This window comes from Prunus persica, chromosome G1 (assembly GCF_000346465.2).
Source record: "Prunus persica cultivar Lovell chromosome G1, Prunus_persica_NCBIv2, whole genome shotgun sequence".
Lineage (NCBI taxonomy): Eukaryota > Viridiplantae > Streptophyta > Magnoliopsida > Rosales > Rosaceae > Prunus > Prunus persica.
The window spans coordinates 14394125-14415960 of record NC_034009.1 but is presented as its reverse complement, the minus strand read 5'-3'; the positions used below and the strand labels follow the sequence as shown (position 1 = coordinate 14415960).

The 21836-nt window shown below is 38.3% G+C and overlaps 4 protein-coding genes across 4 annotated transcripts; 2 read left to right on the top strand and 2 right to left on the bottom strand.

Annotated features, from left to right (window-relative positions):
- Positions 2155 to 8524, top strand: LOC18791051 (protein PRD1). Its single transcript, XM_020554373.1, has 9 exons — positions 2155 to 2634; positions 3580 to 3689; positions 3786 to 3961; positions 4518 to 4832; positions 5123 to 6089; positions 6198 to 6906; positions 6985 to 7262; positions 7383 to 8052; positions 8288 to 8524. Exons 1-9 carry the CDS (start codon positions 2155 to 2157, stop codon positions 8522 to 8524), a joined length of 3942 nt encoding a protein of 1313 aa, XP_020409962.1.
- Positions 9549 to 11210, top strand: LOC18793222. Its single transcript, XM_007224584.2, has one exon. The coding sequence runs from the start codon at positions 9549 to 9551 to the stop codon at positions 11208 to 11210; it is 1662 nt and encodes a 553-aa protein (XP_007224646.2).
- LOC18793436 (F-box protein CPR30) lies at positions 14211 to 14993 on the bottom strand. The gene has a single exon (XM_020554354.1). The coding sequence runs from the start codon at positions 14991 to 14993 to the stop codon at positions 14211 to 14213; it is 783 nt and encodes a 260-aa protein (XP_020409943.1).
- Positions 20006 to 20851, bottom strand: LOC18788193 (F-box protein CPR30). The gene has a single exon (XM_020554349.1). It carries the CDS (start codon positions 20849 to 20851, stop codon positions 20006 to 20008), a length of 846 nt encoding a protein of 281 aa, XP_020409938.1.

Here is a 21836-nt window from a genome sequence, read left to right as displayed (position 1 = left end):
CCCCCCCCCCCCCCCCCCCCCCCAACCAACAACAAATAGATTAATTTAAAGTAAACAAAGAACCAGTCAACTAGAAAGGTGTTACAACCAACTGGAACTTTCGATTTGTCTAATACATATGAAAACCCACTAAGAACCAGAATACATTTTGAAGAATAATATCCATATAAGCATCCGCAACCTTGAAGTACTCATCAAGGCCATCATATTGAACAATAACCTGATTTATCATCAAATAAAATGAGTTTGTTTCCATTTTACTTTCCATACATTATTCTCCTCCATGTTGTTGCCACATGTGCTTGACAAGATCTGCTTGGAGCCTACAATGAGTTTGTTTGTCTCTGATGCCAATATGGCTTTGAATAAATTGTGTTAGTCCTAGTGAACACTCGCGTGTAGGTTCTATATTTGGTATTTCCCCCATTCTATCAAAGTTATGGATTTGATGACAATATCTCTCATCATGTTGCTCCTCCTCAATAACCATATTATTCATTATTATGCATGCAGTCATAATGTCTTTCAATGTGTTTTGGTCCCATAGACGAGCTGTTCCTCGTACCATAGCAAAACATGATTGAAGCACCCCAAATGCATGTTCGACGTCTTTTCTAACTGATTCTTAAGTTGCAGCAAAATATTTCTTCTTATTTCCTTGTGGTGTAGGGATTGTTTTTACAAATGTTGACCACGTTGGATATATACCATCAACGAGATAATATCCCATGGTATCGTTACCATTAATTGAATAGTTGACTGGAGGAGCGCGACCTTTAGCCAGTTCATTGAAAATGAAAGATCAGTCTAAGACATTAATATCATTATGGGATCCCTATAACCAAAAAAGGCATGCCATATCCAAAGATCATATGAAGCCATAACTTCTAAAATAATTGTTAGTTTATGGAAGTGACTAGAATACATACCTTGCCACGCAAATGGACAATTTTTCCATCTCCAACGCATGCAATCAATGCTCCCCAACATCTCAGGAAAGTGTCGTTGATCCCCAATTGCAAGCAATCTTGTGATGTCATTGGTGTTTGGCAATCTCAAGTACTCATCACCAAAGGTTGCAACAATTGCCTTGACAAATCTTTTCAAACTCTCTAACGGAGTGCTTTCTCCAATCCTCACATATTCATCCAAGTTATCAGCGGCATTGCCATAAGCAAGCATCCTTAGTGCGGCTGTAATCTTTTGAAGGGATGATAAACTGAGAAGTCCAGCGGCATTCCTTCATTGAATAAAGTAAGGATCGTAATTTTCCACCGCGTTTGTAAGTCGAAGAACAATGTTGCGACTCATTCTGAACCTCCTCCGAAATAAATGGTCAGGAAATACAGGTGGATCAACGAAATAGTCTTCATAAAGATTTTGACCACCTCGAGCTACGTAGCGTGGAACAACAACACGACCTTCAATAGAACCATGATGTCTTGATGTTTGTCCTTCATTGGGTAAATTCGCTGCTTCTATATGTGCAAGCAAATCATCTTCATATTGGTCATCAAGGACATCGTTGTCGAAGAGAATACTACGTAGAAAACGACTTGCTATAGAACGACGTGGCATAAATAATATTAAGAACTAATGGGAAAATGGAGTTCAAATAAAATAATGAGAAATGAAAAAGGATTTTTTTTTTCTTCTTTCTTGTAGATGAAGGAAATTGAGTGAAGATATGTTCTTATTTATAGATAGACAATATGTCATTTTGGAAAGAAAAAAAAACCTAGCTATTAAAAAATTAGTTGTTAGAAAACTAGCTGTTGGAAAAGTAGTTATGCTAAATGTTTAAATTTTAAGAAATAATAAAATATTCGAGATTAGCTAAAATAGAGAGCCTGCTGGAGTATAGAATTTGGGTAAAATTTAAAGAGTCTCCTGGAGATGCTCTTAGTTGGGGGTGTATGGCAATTTACTCTGAAATTAAATAAATGAAAGAGAATGAAAGAGAAGAAGAGGAGATTTTTCACAGCAGCGAAGTCTGTGCACGTGCCAAGAGGCAGCTAGAGGAAGAGGCTCCGTTTTTTAGCCCAAATTCTTTTCTTTTTTTGTTGGTCAAGAGCCCAAATTCTTCATTTGCTTCCTTTCTTTTATTTTCTTTCACTGGCGCCAAAATTCAAACACTCTTCGAAGTCACACAAAATGTACTTCGACGACTCACAGTCACAGCAGCTCCTCCGAGACTACAATGAAAATGAAGAAGAAGAAGCTTCGAATTCCGTTGTGTCACCGAGAACGTGCTCAGAGGGCCACAGATCCACGCTCTTGCTCCGAACCAAGCAAGGCGGCTCCATCTGCTTGCTCTGCTTCTCCAACCTCATCTCCAACCCCCAATCCCCCACCGTCCACGTGTCCTACGCCCTCTCTCAGCTCTCTCAGGCCATCTCCTCCGACCCCCCCTTCCTCCGCTCTCTCGTCGACTTCCACCCTCACTTCCTCGTCTCGCCTCTCGTTCATGCTCTCTCTTCCTTCGACGACGACCCCATCGCACGACAAGTCGTCCATCTCATTTCCGCTCTCTGCGAATCTTCCGGTGCCTCGATCTCTGCTGACTTCGTCGCTAGGGTTTCCGACCGCCTCTCTTCTGGTGCCTTGGCCTGGAGTCGCGGTCAGCTTTATACGGTATTTCCATCATCCGCATCTCTCCATTCTCTCTTTGTTTGTCTGTGAACTCTGGAATTACTGTTGAGACTTAGATAAAATTTTCCGGTTGTGATTTGTTTTCTGTTTGCTTCCTGAGAAAATGATTTGTGTTTCTCGGTAGCGAAACTGTGTATGACTTGTTACGGTCCGACGGATGTGGAGAAATCGAGCTTGATTCTTCTACTGTTTCTCATATTAAAACTCTGCGTGTTTGTGAATTTACATATCAGTTTTCAGATTTAGATATATATTTTGGGTAATTTTTATTTTCTGTTTGCTTCCTGAGACTATGAAGGAAAATTATGAATTCCGTAATTTTTCGGTAATCAAACAGTGTATGATTGGTCAGGGGTTAGAAATTGGGGTGGATGAATCTGGTGAAATCGAACTTGTTTCTACTGTTTCTCATTGATCGGTTATTAATCGAACTTGATAATCATATGCAGGCAGGATAGCTTGGTTAGTTTTGGTTTCTCATGGTACAACAATACTATAGTTGAAGGATTGTTAACTAAAACCTGAAATTGTCATATTTATATTCATAAACAGAATAGGATGAGTTAGTGTTGGTTGAGATCCTTGAATAGTTTGTCCTGTTTCTTTGAAATTAGATTTCTCTACTCTATAAGTCAAAATGAAATTTGAGCGGGCAAGTTAGTATACCCGAACTGAAACTCTCTGATCCTTGTATTTTGGTTACTTTTTGGCCTTTTATATTAAATTTGTGCATCATGGCTTTGTTCATATGCAAGTTTAATGGCTACGGTTTAGAGTCTACAAGGAAGTCTCAACGATGATAAGCATCTGTGCACCCACTGGCTTCTACTGACGAAACGTTTTTCAACAATATCTTTAAGACTTACATCTTATTGATCTCAAAACCTATATGTCCCTGCTAACAATTCTGCCATTCTTTGAGTGCAGCTTCACAGCTTAGGGGTTTTGTTAAACTGCCAGCAGAATAATCCTTACGCTCACATTAGAGACAAATATGGTCTCATCACCAATCTTGTTGAAGGTCTTCAATTGCCAAGGTAACAAATAAAGAAAACTGATAATATAACATGTTCCTTTTTCCATGCATTTACCACATTATAACTAAAATCCTCTATTTTATTCCTTTAACACAGTGAAGAGATTCGGGGAGAAATCCTGTTTGTTCTATACAAGGTATCTGTTCTTCAATATGCATCAGAGGTTGGTGATGGAACTGATTTTTTATTTGCCTTTTGCCCCAAGCTATTGCGCTTGTCTCTAGAGGCCCTCATGAAGACCCAAAGCGATGATGTCCGCTTGAATTGTGTAGGTCAGTATTCCACTTCTTGAATTGGGTCCATTTTCCCTTATTTGAAGCACAGCTCAGCAATATGTGACTAGCATTTTGGTCAGCTTGTTATCCCCCATGAGTTTCTATTTATTAAATGTTTCGAAGTAGACATCAAGCCTGCAAACGAACTCCCCGACTATACCACAATTGTTTCTTATTGATGTCAGACCATATTTTAACTTTGAAGGTGAAGGTCCTTGCAATTTCTCTCATCAATAGTTGGATCAGTTAGTTCGAATGATTGTACAACAATGCCATCAATTTGTTCATATCTCATGACAAGATAATTTGCATCTTGAGTTTATTTAGAATCAAAAGATAAAAACGTTGCAGCTCCAAGTGCTTGAGTTCTTGACTATAGAACTTACCGCCTGTAGCGGAAACAATTATAATTTAAAACCTTTCAGGTAATATATAACTCTTTGGGGAAGTGATCCTGACACAGAATGGAATTCTCCCCATTTTACATGCACATTCCCTCATTGGTATCAGTCCTGTCTTCTCTCAACTAACAATTTCCATATTACTTGTGCAGCATTCTTGACAGTGTTGGCTCTGAGAGGGCTTTTCGGGGCTGCATATGCAGTTGATTTAAACAGCATGAGTTCATCCGAAGGAGATAGCTTTGAGCAAGCAACAGAAGATGGAAAAGATGCGAATCCAATGAGTATATTGTTTACGGAAGCCATCAAAGGCCCAATGCTTTCAACAGACAGCCAAGTCCAGATCAGCACACTTGATTTACTGTTTCATTACATGTCCTCCTGGGAAGGCACTTCAGGCAAAGAAGCCCAATTCCTAGTGGAAGAGAACATTGCAGATTATGTATTTGAAATACTAAGATTGTCAGGTTGGTAAAGTTTCAGTGCCAAATAGAACAATAACAGCTATCTGCTTGATGTTTTTTGAGTATTGCCAAACATCAGGAAAACAGAAACTGTGCTGTTTAAGTAAGGCGTCAACAATTATCATTATTCAGAAGTATTTATTGAATTTCTACAAATTTTGCAGTGTCCTAGTGTAGATTGCTTAAGCGTTTTATTTTTATTTTTTATAACTGTATTATCAAGTAAAACCCTCAGAAAGTCCAACTTCATGAACCCAAGAATAAAAGAGCTAATAAGCTTTGTTGATGAACAGAATGCAAGGATCCAGTGGTCAAATCTTGTGTTCAGGTACTTGACATTTTATCAAAAGCTGAGCAAGCTTTCAAACAGAGGCTTCTTGTTGGGTTTGCAACTTTGGTTCCAGTACTAAATTATGTAGCTGACATTCCTCTCCATCCAGTTCAAAATCAGACATTAAAACTCATTCTGAACTGCATATCTGATTGCCCTGGAATGGTATCCTCCTCTCATATAACAGAGCTAGTACCTGTTCTAGCAAAGATGCTTAAAAAGCATTCTGATGGGGAGATAGGCATGCTTGAGGAGACATTTATATTGACCTGCTCAGTTGTTGTAGCTATCGTCAGAACTCCATCTATTCATGGGAATTTGAATCTACAAATTTCAATTAAAGAAGCAATGCAACATGCTGTATCAGCTTGTCTAAGTATCTCGGAGAAGAATCCTTGTAAACTTTTGCATTCCTTGTTCCTACTTAAGGAGGTGTACAATATTTATAGTCGTGAAGGAAATTCTACTGACTCCACTAAATCGGAACTACGACAATTTATTGTGAATGTATGTACAAAACATTTGTTACCTTGGCTTGGAACCAACTTCAATGAAATGGATGAGGAAACTGTCCTTGGAGTATTGGAAACATTTCATTCGATACTGCTTCAGGATTCCAATAATCAAGCAGCAGAACTCGCAGAGAACCTAGTTTCGAACAGTTGGTTCAGTTTGTCGTTTGGATGCCTAGGTTTATTTCCCACAGAAAAGATGAAATGGAGGGTGTATCTGATGCTCAGTTCACTGGTAGATGTTCTTGTGGGAAATGATTCTGGGCAACCTATTAGAGATGCTACTTTATGTCTCCCATCTGATCCCATTGATTTGCTCTTTCTACTTGGGCAAAAGAACTCCCGCAATCTGGAATTATCTTCTTGCCAATCTGCCATTTTGCTGATTTTATACACCAGTTCTTTATATGATGAAAGGTAATTGAGATTTTGATTTCTAGTTTCATTTGCTTTGCTATGTTTTCTGCGGTACATTTAACAATTACGACCTACTTTTCTTCAAATCTTTAATACTTTGCTCTCCAGACTTGCAGATGATAAGTTGGTTTTAGCTTCTCTAGAGCAATATATTCTGGTCAACAGTAGTGATCTCCAAGGTGGATCCACTGATCCATCTACAGTGATGAGGCTGGTTTATCTTTATGGTCTTTATAGGGGTCTCGCCAAGGTCAGCTACCAAATCCCCTACAGTCCAGAAGCTGAGAGAATCCTGTTCAAGATATTAAGTGAAAACGAATGGGATTTGCCTTCTGCAAGAATTCATCCAATATCATTGAAGTGGTTGTTTCAACAAGAGAAGCTCAGCACTCCACTGTCATATCAGCTTCTGAAATTTTGTGGAAATAATATAGGAAATGGCATCATTGTCCATGGAAAGAACAGTCATACGGTAAATATTAATTCAATTGCAGAATTAATAGCAGGAGGAGATAATCATGGAGCAACACTTTTGGTGTCCTTATTGACACAACTTCTCGAGAAAGAAGGGCATGAGCATAACATAATTTCTGTAGTGCATCTCGTGGGAACTATTATCGATATATTTCCAGTTGCTTCCGACCAGTTATGGTTGCATGGTATTGGGAGTGCTCTCCGGAATCTTTTCTGCGAATCAACTTATACACAGTCCCCACAGATATCCACACCCGTTTTAGTTTTAATTTTCAAAATTTTATGCTCAGTGCACCATGGAACTCTTTCTGATGATGAATGTTGGCTTGCAGTGACTATGAAGGTGACTTACTTAATTTTTGTGATTCCAGTTTACTTTCTGCCACAGGAATTTAATGAGACAGTTTGTCTTCTTTTGTAGTTGATAAATATTATCACCACAAGAGCTGCGGACGGGTGGAATCAAGAATGTCTCATAGTAACTGGCATTCTTTGTTTAATTTTGTACCATTCTTCCAATGAAGTGCTCATAGCACCTTCGAAAGCCATTATTTTGAGCACTTCTCTAGTCTCTACAATCAACAGCACAATTCATGAAGCATGTTTAAAAGGACCAGCATTGGTTGACCACGATGAGGAAACAAGCTCTGGAGAAGTTTTAATATTTGTGCTTCTACTAAACTTCTTCTCCTTAAGAAGGTTAGTTCCTCGTATCTCTTCTCTTTAAGAAGGTTAGTTCCTCGTATTAAATTTAGCCATACAACTGAATTTTGCTTTTGAAACTAACTGTTTTCTTTCTCTTTCTTCCATTTCGTCCAGTTTGCACACTGTTTTTCCAGGGATTATGGACTGGAAAAATTTCTTTGATCCCCGAGACAGGTTACAGCCGATTTCCTTTATCCGGATATTCTGCCATGACCTATGCAGACTAGTACATTTTGGATCACCTTTGGTCAAACTTGTTGCTTCATACTGCCTATTGGAGTTGTTTACCCGAATATCTGATCAGAGGAATAGAACAGGGGAGGAGTTGGTATGCACCATGGACTACCTAATGTCTGTAATGGCTGTCCTAGAAGGCTTAATTTTCTACAGTGACCTCAGAGTGGCTATGAATTGTGGCCTCTGCCTATCAATGATCTTGGGTTGGGGATTGCAGGGAATGCAAGGAACAATTGTGATTACAAAGAATCATTGGAGTAGGATGATTGTGGAAGAGCTGGCAATGTCTTTAGCAGTCCCATGCTTAGCATCAAAATCTTTCATTAATCTTCACAAGCCTGCAATTCATGTAGCAGTCACATTGTTAAAGCTGCCGAAGGTTCCTGAGTGGATGAGATCGGTGTTTGATGATTCTTGCATATCTGGCATCATTCAAAACCTTGCAGCAAATAATTTGAGCACAGAGATTGTACTTTTATTTCGAGCTCTATTGAACTCCGAGTACTTAAAGGCCGAACAAATTTGTAGTGTAAATCAGCTGCTCCAGGTGACCATTCCTATGTCATGCACTTTTCTGTTCTGTTGGTTTTGTTCATGTTCTTTAACGGACTAAAATGATGCTTCCTTTTTTAATACTTCAAACATGAAAATGAGTCATTATACTTGTATCAAGTTTGTTTTAGAATGAACACTGGCTGATGGATTTTCCTAAAATTTTAGCCTCGGTCATTTCAAGCAGCATATTAAAAAGAGAGATAATGCAGTTATTTTACACATTGCAGGCCTGCAGAAAACAGAAGTACACTGACAACAGTCAAGATGAAAGTGCAAAAGAGCATAAAAAAAAGGCAGTCGCCATCCTGGACGACATGGGAGAAGTTTGTGAGTATCTCATTCACTTGATGTCATCCGAATCTTGTCTAGACAGGGATTCTGGAGGATTAAATTTTGGGGATAAGAGATTGTTAGAAGAAATAGAGCTTTTCTTTAAAACTTCAACAGTAACAGAGGGCAACTAAGAAAATCATATATATGTGATGCAGAATGCATATTATTAGTTTTCCTAATTCTACTTGGATTAGTTTTCCTATCTCTTATTAGTTAATTTGTTTTCCTAATTCTTAAAGATTCCTTCTTGTTAAAAGGATCTCTTATTAGTTAATTTGCTTTCCTATTTCTTAAAGTTTACTTTTCCTTTTCCTAGATTAAAAAGGGTTTTGCCTCTATAAATAGAGTTGTTTGTAATCTTTTAAGGCAGACTTGATTAATGATAAATTTCCTTGCTTTAAACTCTCTGATTCCTTCCCTTTCCCTTCGTCTCTTCGATCTCTAATTCTTCTCCTCGATCCCTTATTTCTTCTCTGTTCTATTGCTCAAAGCGTGTACTCTAAACTTACGGGCTGTTTACTCTAAACCTACGGGCTGTTCTACATCAATTGGTAATCAGAGCCTTCCCTCGCTTTCGTTTGCGTTTGATCTCTCCCATGGCGCCCCAAACCGTGGCTAGCCTTGCAGAACAATTTCCTGCGTTCCAAGACAAAGTTTCTGACGATCTCACTGGCATGGAAACCCAACTCTCCAAACTCAGCATTGACCTCAAAGACGAGTTGGTACAGGCTCCCACACATCGTGCGAAGACGGACCTGGCCATCACCAAACTCCAAGACTCCATTCAGTTGCTTATCAATCACTTTTGGGCTGGACATGCTGAACCTTCTTCTACCTCCGCATTGCTCTCGAGTTCCTCTACGCCAACACCAAAAAGTGGCCTTCTACCCAATCCACTAGTGGATCAACTCAAGACTGTGCCATACGGCACGCCTCATAGCTCCATTGGGCTCTCGATTGATGATCCCAAGGCTCAATTGGAGCCCCTCCTTTTCTTTTGGGTCTTTGCCACCGCCTCATTATACCCAACACACAACGGGCCCTTCTACAGTTCCACATGATCAAGGCACTCATCCTCCTCGCCAATTTGACAACGATGTCATCCGCCACATCAAGCCTACCGCTCCTACTTTTGATGATCGTGGGGATCCTACAATGTTTCTTGACTGGGTTCAAGCCATGGAAGATTATTTCGCCTGGTACAACTTGACAGATGCTCATAAACTTCGCATTGGTAAGATGACGCTACAGGGAGCCGCTAGACAATATTGGAATTCGGTGGAGGAGCAACTATATCAATTTGGACAGCCGCCTGTGACTCTATGGGACGAGATGAAATTAAAGCTTTGTGAACAATATCTTCCCACCTTTTATTGCCATCAATTATATGATCAATTATGGACCCTTTCACAAGGAAGTTCGACTGTTACTGAATTCCACACTCGTTTCATTGAACACAAGATACGTGCAGGGATTCGTGAAGAACCCGACATCACTATGTCTCGCTTTATCCATGGTCTTTGTGACGATATCAAGTGTGAAGTGTGTCGATTCCGTCCGCATATCTTGGAAGATGCATATTGCCATGCACTGGAAGCTGAAACTTTTTTGGGCCTACAACGTAGATATACTGGGTATTCCGGGCTCTCTTCCACTCCTACTCCAAATCGTAGTACTCCTAGCTCCACATATGGCGTTGCCGGTCCACCTGCTCCTATGGTACCCACAACAGAAAAAGGACCAGCCCCATACACAGCTGCTCACATCGAATGCTATCGTTGCCATGCTAAGGGCCACATCGCCTCCCGTTGTCCACACCGAACTTTAACCATTAACTCCCTCAATGAGGACTCTTGTGCGGACATGTATGTGGAGCCCCTTGAACCTATTTATGATCCAGCACTTGATAATTGCTGTGAGGAGGCGTTTCACCAAGTGAGTGTCATGCGTTGTATTTATTCAGCATCTACACCTCCACCTCTTGATTCATGGAAACGCACAAGTATTTTTCAAACCTATGTCCCTTGCGGTACCAATAGATACCAACTAGTTATTGATGGGGGAAGTACACTGAATGTTATCTCTAAAGCTGCTGTCGACCGCCTTCACCTTCAGGCCGAGCCCCATCCCCATCCTTTTCATGTTGGCTGGGTAGATAACACCAAGTTACCTGTTATTGAAAGATGTCTTGTTCCTCTTCAATTGGGTCCCTGTCATGAGCGACTTTATTGTGATATCCTACCCATGAGTGTCGCACATGTGCTACTAGGCCGACCATGGCATTACGACCACTGTGTGAGAAGTTGCGGTAGAGAGAACACATATACTTTTCAACATGAGGGAAAGAACATAACGCTAACACCTTCCAATCCTGCCGTCAAACCAACTAAGGATGTTCAACCAACTCTGTTACTTAGAGAGAAGGCTTCGGAGCATCGATTGAGTAGTTTATCATCTGTAGACTTTGTACACGACCTGCAAGACACTGGTGTGTCCTTTGCTCTATTGCTTAAATCAGAATCTGATAGCAACCCCACACCACTTGCCGAACCCATACATCAGTTCCTCCATGAATTCTCTAATATCATACCTAATGACTTACCAGATGAACTACCTCCAACGAGAGAGATTCGGCTTGCCATTGACCTTATTCCTGGTTCGCAAATTCCTGATCTTCCCTATTATCGTATCAATCCTTTTGCCAGAGCGGAATTGAATCGACTAATTCGGGTGTTTCTGGATAATTGCTTTATTCGTCATAGTTTAAACCCTTGTGTTGTTCTAGTTCTCCTTACCCCCAAAAAGGATGGTTCCTAGCGAAGGTGTGTTGATAGCCGCACCGTAAATAATATTACAGGTTTCATTCCTCCTCCGATGCCGCGTAGTCCTTCTCCTAGTTCTGACCCTACATATTAGGTTGAGGACGTCTCAGATCATGAAGTTGTGGCCTCGTCTCCTGGAGATTCTACCCGCTCTCTGGTTCGTTGGGTTGGAAGGCCTGCTACTGCGAATACTTGGATTACAGAAGTTGAATTTTGGCAGTTGGATTCCACTCTTCTACACAATTATCAGGATTCTCTTCATGGTCTTGATTTGGCTGCCTCCCGTCCTCCCATCATCCATCCTTACAAACATCGTCGTCATCCTTAATCTTGGTTTACTCGCCGGTGTCGAGTTCCTTTTCAGTGGGGGAGAATGATGCAGAATGCATATTATTAGTTTTCCTAATTCTACTTGGATTAGTTTTCCTATCTCTTATTAGTTAATTTGTTTTCCTAATTCTTAAAGATTCCTTCTTGTTAAAAGGATCTCTTATTAGTTAATTTGCTTTCTTATTTCTTAAAGTTTACTTTTCCTTTTCCTAGATTAAAAAGGGTTTTGCCTCTATAAATAGAGTTGTTTGTAATCTTTTAAGGCAGACTTGATTAATGATAAATTTCCTTGCTTTAAACTCTCTGATTCCTTCCATTTCCCTTCATCTCTTCGATCTCTAATTCTTCTCCTCGATCCCTTATTTCTTCTCTGTTCTATTGCTCAAAGCGTGTACTCTAAACTTACGGGCTGTTTACTCTAAACCTACGGACTGTTCTACATCAATATGAGTTTAATTTTCTTCAGAGTGAGACACCAGTAGTTATGTACAGGTGCTTCCCATTTTGATCATTAACTGTTTTGTTTCAAGTTACTTTCATTGATAACAACAAAAATATTCAAATTCAAATAATAATAAAAACTTAAATTATTAAAACCATGTTTTCGTCCCGTAGCAAAAAAAAGAAGGTATTGAGTCAGACATGAGTCAATTTAGTTCTGTGAACAGTGGCTAGCCAAGTGTGGTTAGATAGGAGAGAGAAATGAGGCTAGTCAAATCCTTCCAATGTACAACTTTTGAAGTATAAGTGGGTTTTAATTTAGAAAAAATAAATTGAATATTCAAGTTTATCAAAACTCCAAACTTTGACTAAGCAATTAGCTATAAAAGTGGCTGGATAAATTGAAAAAATAAAAGTGGGTTTTAAATTAAAAATAAATAAATAAAAAACCTTATGTGTCATTTGAAGTCAAAGTTGAAAGTTTGGCTGGCATTCCTGGAGATGCTCTTACCACATGAATCGTAATCAGTATTGAGCAATTTGAGTGCCCTTTCGAATGGAAATGGCGCAATTTTACCTCTTAACATCAATTATGCACAAGTGATTTGTCAAAAGAGGCTTCTCTTGGTAGATAACTAGATTCGTGACAATTTTTTATTTTCTTTTGTATCATTATAGAGGAGGAAATGAACTAGCTCTTAGTCTAGTAGTAATTCTCTTGTCAATCACAAAAATCAACTTCCTTGGCCAAGTTTGACTCCCCATTCTAGTTTTTGTAAGTTTTTTTTAGTGAATTGTGGAGTTTTATTGAAAGAGAAACATTATAATGAGTGTGTTAAGCAGGCCTATTTTTTGTTGTTGCCTTGATCCTAAGAATTTTAAGACCGGTTTTGCTTATCATTGTTGGAAGAGATCTTATGTTTGAATTATCTCACCTAGGGATGCAAGTTGGATTGAAAAATCCGATTCCGTTCCAAAAATTTTCGATTTTGGGAAGTCTAAATCAATTCCGACGTCTGAAAGTTTTGATAAAAATTGGATTGTAATTGGAATGGACTTAGAGATTCCGAAATTTTTTGAAATTCTGAAATAATTGGGGTTTCAAGCTTAGACTGCACAGAATTACTAATTTCATGTTGAACTAAATATAATTTGATGACCAAATAGAGATAGACAAGTTATTTCTTAAAGGATAATAATATCTAAGTGCTAGCATATCATAGTTTGGTCTCTAATCCTAGACAGACTATTTGTGTGTCAGCTATAGAGTAGTGTAAGTCGGCTCTTGTTGGTAATACGGGGAATGCTAAGACCCAACTTCTTATGGCTCTAGGAAGACAACTTCAGGTTGTATTGGAGCAGAGGGAGTTATTAGAGATTTTCATGGAGACTGGATCTCTGGGTTTGCTGTTAATCTGGTCTGCAACTGGCCTTGGAAAAAGGTATTAGGGATTTAATCATTGAAATGGACTCCTGTCGCTGTTAACCTTTGCCTGCAGCCTTCTCTGCTTGGTTTGCACCCTTTGGCAGCCTTGGTTGATAGCTTCTGTGAACTGATGAGAAAAATTGGTCATTGCACCCTCACGCATGTGTATAGAGAGAAGAATGGAGTTGCTGACTGTTTTGCCAAATGGAGCTATAACTAGGATAAAATCCACACAACACAATTTAATTTATCATAGTGATAATACTGAAGAAATTAAATATAGCAAACACATTTAAATGTTGAAATAATACATGTCCACTGAATCAAGCACAATCTAACAATGCAGTACCTACAAAAGCAAAAGCGATTCTCTACTCTAGTAGGAAATGGCATTGGGGTGGCCAAGTAAGACAAGGCTCTCTACAAAAAAATTCAATATGTCCCCTCGATGAGTTTTCTGGCTCTCCCCAATGCCAAGGTTCTTCAGTGGAGATGGAGGTAGAGTTTTACGGATCTCAAGCATAAACACATGTTCGTGACTGATGTTAAAACCAAGAGAGAATAGAAAATACTCTGCCATTGAATAAGTATACAATTTGGTCCAGGATTCCACTACACCATACTCTTCCATGACCCACAAGTGAAGTTGAGTCTCAGAATTTTGGGTGAACATATTGCTACACTCGAGCAAGGCAACGGACCCCTTATGTTTTGACATCCAGACGTTGCTGTCCACGTATCGATGTTCTATTTTTCTCACACCTTGAGGCATCATTATCTCGCCAAACAATTCAGTGCTTATATCAAAGGACACAATGACAAGGTCCTTCCCTCTTTGTTCACGAGGTCGAACCCAATGAGCGCATCATTGACAACAGCCCAGTAAGAGAAAGGCCATGTAGCAGCGCCAAACCCAAAATATGTAGGAGCTGACGCGGTAAGGGTTTTCCAGGAGCCCCTGGCTAAGGAATAAATCTCAACCGCAACTAGGGTAGAATGATTACTCACACATCTCAAAACCTTATAGTCGTTGGTGTGAGAATCATAGCCAAAGTAGTGACGAACAATGTTATAATAATTTTTTAGATATACAATAAAATTAGGCCTAGGCAACACCACATACCTTCTAATTGAAGGGTTCCAAAGAAAGATGTCAGTCGCAGCTATGTCATCATCCTTAGAACAAGTAAGGCATATAAGCCCGTTACGAGTTTGGACCATGTCAAAACCAGTGTTTTCGTTTGAAATTGGCGGATTCATAAGCTCGGTAATATAGTCAGCAGCACCACCAGGTAACGCAGGGTTATGGAAAAGGATATCCCCATAACATGACAACAAGTTCAACTTGGTGTGATTTTCCAGCACAAGAACTTGACAACCATCGACGATTTGGTGGTTGGATTGGAATGATAATTTGCGGCTGAGATGGGCGTCAATGAAGTTACATCTTTTGATCAGAAAACTCCATGACTTGCACACCGCAATGCACATGACTAAAGATTTGGCCGGCAACCTCAGGAGGATTTCACGTACAATTTCTTCAGGAATGTAGGTGAGTTTCGACGAAGATGTGGAGTCCATCTCTCCGTAAGCAGTTTCTCGGGATCAATGAGAAGAAGAGACTGGTGGTGTTTTGATTTTCTAAATTCTAGTTCCTATACGATATAAGCCGATGTACGGAAATACCGGTGCAAGAGAGTTGATAAAACTCTCATAGCCTTTTAATTTTAATAAATAATTCAGCATAAGTCCAATTCTTTATGATAGAATTTGGGTGCAATCCACACGCTTATTATTAGTAATTCAAATCATCTGACTTTTGTGCACATACGATTAGTTACCTTTCCTTAATTTCTAAGATTTATATTTTATATTTATATTTTTTTTATGTTGTTGTTCCAAATTTACCCCTAAGATATAAATAAGGTAAGTAATGGCAAAAATCCTCAGACGCCATGAACAAACAACAAAATTAGCAAATCGCAAAAATCACGTCTTCCACAATCAATCATGGTTCTGTCAAGCCAATTTCTGCAAATTTCATACTTCTTAATTGGGTTTAATACTTACTGTATAGGTAACCTTCGACACATGTACCTATAGCACATGTCTATTTACCTGTATTGGAATACCTTCACCTATATCATAGGTACATTTTGTTTTCATGGTATTATTTTCGCCTATATGATAGGTACATTTGGGTTTAGTATCTGCCGTGTAGGTAACCAATTGCCACCAGCAGGTCAATTTACCTATAACACAAATATAGGTATTTTGTTGAAAATGAAACACTTTGTTTTTCAACTTTATCTTTCTAATTTTCAGTTGGCTTTAGTGTTTTTTTTGCCTTTTTGTTAACAAATAAATAAAACAAGACGTTGAATATATGTGGATACTCTATTACCTACAATAGCATATGATCTATATACCTATATCCTAGAAGCATGAATTACCAACGTGTTTTCTACCCGGAGGCTAGAATCATGGAAACATGAAAATGTAGTTGGGGTCCTCTACCTATACCATAGGAAAAAGATAAAGAAACCAGTTCATCTTTGTTTTCTGTTCCTTTTATGCCACACAACGAATTTCTTTTTCTTTTCCTTCCATAGCCCCCCTTTAGGGATGGCAACGGGTCGGGTAGGGGCCGGGTATGACAATACCATCCCCATCCCCGTTCTCCATCCCCGCCCCCATCCCCGAACCCATCCCCGTTTATTAGGTTTCGAGGAATCCCCGTCCCCGTCTCCGTCGGGGGACTATCCCCCATACTCGCCCCGAATTCCCAATTTTTTTGCATAAAAAAATATTTATCATACATTTTAACATTAAGTTTCATATTAACTTATCATTCAACACATCCAAATTAACTATAAAGTTCAACTCAACTATTTAAAATCACATCAATATGAAATTCCTTAGAAAATTAGGAAGAATTAGGAGAGGGAAGTTAACTTAGGGTTAAACATAAATATTATAATTATATATTTATTTATTTAAATATAAAAATATATATTTTCGGGCTGGGTTCGGGGACGCCAGTACCATCCCCTTCCCATACTCGTCGGGGATTTTTCAAGTTCGAGGATCCCCGTACCCGATACTCATTTAGACCTGAAATCTCCCCCCGTTAGGGTTGGGGACCCGACGGGGACCCGCCTCTACGGGGATTTTTGCCATCCCTACCGCCCTTGCTTCATAATTCCATATATGACAAATTTATTTTAAGAAAAGAATACCTTCCTCTTCTCCAGGTACACAAAACAAAAATGGTTCCCTTCCTATTTAAAATTAAAACCATAAAACAGAATTGGAAGGTTGAAACAATCGTTGTAATGCAACTGACGCCAAATCATACAATCGTTCTCCTACTTGTGGGCCTATGGCATTGGTATGTATCAGGAACTACGTGTAATAGAAAAGTTGGAACCCCAATCATACAATTTACATGTACAACAGGACCAGCAACTGACGTTTAGTGGCAGAGGAAATTTGCTACTATAATAGTGAATCATACATAGAAACCCACAAATCTCTCCATTAAAGAACCAAGAAATCAGAGGAAATTTGCTTGGAAGGAGCATGACGTTTTGAGGAAACGTAAATTCTGCGATTTGTCCATCTTTATGTACTTTCCGTTTCTACATAGTGGCAGAAATTGTAATTACATTAAAATTTGTGGACATACTGGTTACTTAGGTGGCTAAACACCTGGTCTTGTGGACTGGAATTAAGCGGTAACAACTCTAGTCCTGCATTCATTAGAGCAACTCCACCCATTTGCCCCTTGCCATGCTAGGGCAGCCACTATTTACGTGAATAGTGGTTGCCCTTTCAAATAGTATTTTGTGTTTCCACCCATTGCCATGGCTAAGAGCAATTACTATTCATTTTTTTGTTTTTTTCACAAATTTTTTAATGAAAAAAATTAATTTGGATAATATTTTTGGGTTCGTCCATATCAATATTTATTATAAAATTCATATCTTAATCGGATAAAATTTTGGTATTTATAGAAAAAAAAAATCAGTAATTTTTTGGTATTTTTTTTTAAAATAATTTTTTTATTGCATAAAAATTGGTTGCCGTTGGATTGGAGAAAAAAAAAAAATCTAATCGGAGAGCCCAGAGTGCGACACGTGGACTTTTAGCAGTACTGTAGTGCCTGGCACTGTAGCACTGTAGCGATGATGTTAGCACCAAAACGAAGTCTGGAGCTCGGGCCAACCTTGCCCTCGGGCCATCCCAGGTTGCTGGGTCCCACCTTGCGCCTGGGCCTGGGCTCCTCGCTGGAAATAGATTTTTGTTTTTTTTCTCCCCCTAGCCTTGGGCTCAGCTCCTTGCTGGAGTTGCTCTTATATACTAGCCTTTTTGCACGCGCTTCCGCGCTTGCGAAATGCTTTTTTTTTTTTATATTTAAAAAATATAAAAAGATTTAAAATTTATTTTAGAATTAAAAAAGATAATGGGTAGTTGTGTTCCATAAAAATAGGATCTATTATCTGATATTTCTTTTAATTTTAATTTTTTTAAATATGAAAATGAGTAAATTTACCATATTATCCTCATTTAATTAATAATTTCAATTCTTAATGTTTGAATTAACCAAGAGCATTTTATGATATTTTGAATGTTTCACCATTCTTTGTCTTTTGATTTATATATATAGATTAGTAAAATTGGACCTATATCTAAGAACCCCTAATTTTAATTGATATCACGTTATGGAATCACAATTCTACTAGAAATATATAGGAAATCTCAACCATCCAAGTTCTACTTATAATCATGGTTTGTTTGGTCTCTAGGGTTGGATATCTTACTAAATTAAAAAGAAAATTTTAATGGAAAATTTGAGGGATTTTTTTTGAGAAAGGTAAATGTGAATGATTTTTCATTTTGGAATTTAAGAGGGTAAGTTAATGATCTTTCATTACTGGGCCGTTTGGATTATGAAATTTGGGAGGAGGGATTTGGATTTGAGAGGTCCAAATCCAAATCGTACAGTCTACGCTAATTTTTAGTAAATAAATTTGGCTTCACTATTTGATAGGCCGAAATGTAAAGGATTTCCAATTGTTGTAAACCAAGAAATTTGAGTGAATTTCACATTTGGGATGTACCTATCTCCTCTCTCTTCTCTAGTTTAATGTGGTATAGAATGTAGATCTATTTGTTATGATTTATTTGTAGATGGATTGAGTCTTGTTCTTTGATTTTTCATTTCTGGATGCAATTTCTTTTCTGATCTGTTTGGTTGCTGAGAAAAAGTGGGAAAGTGGAAGGAAAATTTTGTAATTATTAATTTTGTCGTTTTTGATTTAGTTTGTATGTTCAATGATTGGAAATTGCAGGAAACAATTCTTTATACTGGAGAATCCACTGGTAGGCTTCTGAGATATGATCCTCCCACACCAAAACAACTCATATTGTGTTAGAAGGTTTTGCATTTCCAAATGGGTTACAACTTTTAAATATTTATTCAAAAACCTATTTGGATCTGGGCTTGTTCATTCTTGAAACGGCTCCTAGTTGGGTCAGTTCTTGTCAAGCTGATGACGCTTTAGGTATTTTTAAAGCTAGATTGGTCTGTTTAGACCAGGGTGATTAGTTTCTTTTGTTATGGGGTCCCCCAAAATTTACCCTGGTCTGTTTAGACCAGGGTAATAAGTTGCAGGAATATGCTGGGCATATCCACTCAATCAAGCACAAGGAGGATCTAACAAGTCACTAACTATGAAGTTCAAAAGCGATCCTGTTGTTACTTCTTAGTAGGAAATGGCATTGGGATGGCCGAGGAAGGCAAGGCTCTCTGCAAAATCATATAATTGATTTACAAACATTTGTGTCAGTAGCGAGAAAAAGAAACATATTCATGTAGCTTTTCTTTTCTTAATATAAGAATTTACAGATCTGGTTTTGTTCATTAAGAATTGATTGATCTGTATTCCTTTTTTGTTCATTTAATTTTGTACTTGAAAAGGAGGCAATTGATGTATAGTTTAACCATAACTTAACACTAGAACCTTAACTCTTTTGCATATGATGTTAATGTTGGCGAGCCCGCTCTTAGTTAGGATTTTGGTTCATATTTTATTTAGGGTTGTGATTCTTTATACTACCTCTATATTAGAGAAGAATAAAAATATGAGCATATATGAGCATAACTTTATATTTGTCCTACTTTGTTTGACAGTTAAGTCGTGCTACGGCCTCGTACACGGAAGCACGTGCACATGGGCTAGTTTATAAGAAATTAGTGGCTATGGCACCGGCCTCAATATGTTTTTCTCATAAATAGCCATGAAATCACTTAAGTTAAATTTTTATTAGTGCTTTTTACAAAGACAACAGTTACTTCTTGCAACCGTTGTGTCACTTAAAATCTACACAACACAATTTAATTCATCATTGTAATTGGCAATCTACCACAATGGTTATATAACACCAGCTATTTGATGTCCCATCATGGTGATAATACTGAAGAAATTAAATATAGCAAACACATTTAAATGTTGAAATAATACATATCCACCGAATCAAGCACAATCTAGCAATGAAGTACGTACAAAAAGCAAAAGCGATTCTCTACTCTAGTAGGAAATGGCATTGGGGTGGCCAAGTAAGACAAGGCTCTCTACAAAAAAATCCATTATGTCCCCTCGATGAGTTTTCTGGCTCTCCCCATTGCCAAGGCTCTTCAGTGGAGGTGGAGGTAGAGTTTTACGGATATCAGGCATAAACACATGTTCGTGACTGATGTTAAAACCAAGAGAGAATAAAAAATACTCTGCCATAGAATAAGTATACAATTTGGTCCAGGATTCCACCACACCATACTCTTCCATGACCCACAAGTGAAATTGAGTCTCAGAACTTTCGATGAACATATTGCTACACTCGAGCAGGGCAACGGACCCCTTATGTTTTGAAATCCATATGTTGCAGTCCACGTATGGATAGTCTATTTTTCTCACACCTTGAGGCATCATTATCTCGCCAAATAATTCAGTGCTTATATCAAAGGACACAATGACAAGGTCCTTCCCTCTTCTTTCACGGACTCGAACCCAATGCAGCGCATCATTGACAACAGTCCAGTAAAAGAAAGGCCATGTAGCAGCGCCCAACCCAAAATATGCAGGAGCTGACGCGGTAAGGGTTTTCCAGGAGCCCCTGGCTAAGGAGTAAATCTCAACCGCAACTAGGGTAGAATGATTACTCACACATCTCAAAACCTTATAGTCGTTGGTGTGAGAATCATAGCCAAAGTAGTGACGAACAATGTTATAATAATTTTTTAGATATACAATAAAATTAGGCCTAGGCAACACCACATACCTTCTAATTGAAGGGTTCCAAAGAAAGATGTCAGTCGCAGCTATGTCATCATCCTTAGAACAAGTAAGGCATATAAGCCCGTTACGAGTTTGGACCATGTCAAAACCAGTGTTTTCGTTTGAAATTGGCGGATTCATAAGCTCGGTAATATAGTCAGCAGCACCACTACGTAACGCAGGGTTATGGAAAAGGATATCCCCATAACATGACAACAAGTTCAACTTGGTGTGATTTTCCAGCAGAAGAACTTGACAATTTGGTGGTTGGATTGGAATGATAATTTGCGGCTGAGATGGGCGTCAATGAAGTTACATCTTTTGATCAGGAAACTCCATGACTTGCACACCGCAATGCACATGACTAAAGATTTGGCCGGCAACCTCAGGAGGATTTCACGTACAATTTCTTCAGGAATGTAGGTGAGTTTCGACGAAGATGTGGAGTCCATCTCTCCGTAAGCAGTTTCTCGGGATCAATGAGAAGAAGAGACTGGTGGTGTTTTGATTTTCTAAAATCTACTTTCTATACGATATAGGCCGATGTACGGAAATACTGGTGCAAGAGAGTTGATAAAACTCTCATGGCCTTTTAATTTTAATAAATGATTCGTTATAAGTCCAATTCTTATCATAGAATTTGGGTGCAATCCACACACTTATTGTTAGTAATTCAAGTCATTTGATATTTCTTTTTCTTTTAATTTTTTCAAATATGAAAAAGTGTGAATTTACCATATTATCCTCATTTAATTAATAATTTGAATTCTTAATGTTTGCATTAACCAAGGTCATTTTCTGGTATTTTGAATGTTTCACCATTCTCTGCCTTTTGCTTTATATATATAGATATATATATATATATATATTTGTAAAATTGGACCTATATCTAAGAGCCCCTAATTTTAATTGATATCACGTTATGGAATCACAATTCTACTAGAAATATATAGGAAATCTCAACCATCCAAACTCTACTTATAATCATGGTTTGTTTGGTCTCTAGGATTGGATATCTTACTAAATTTTAAAAAAAATTTAATGGAGAATTTGATGTATTTTTTAAGAAAGGTAGATATGAATGATT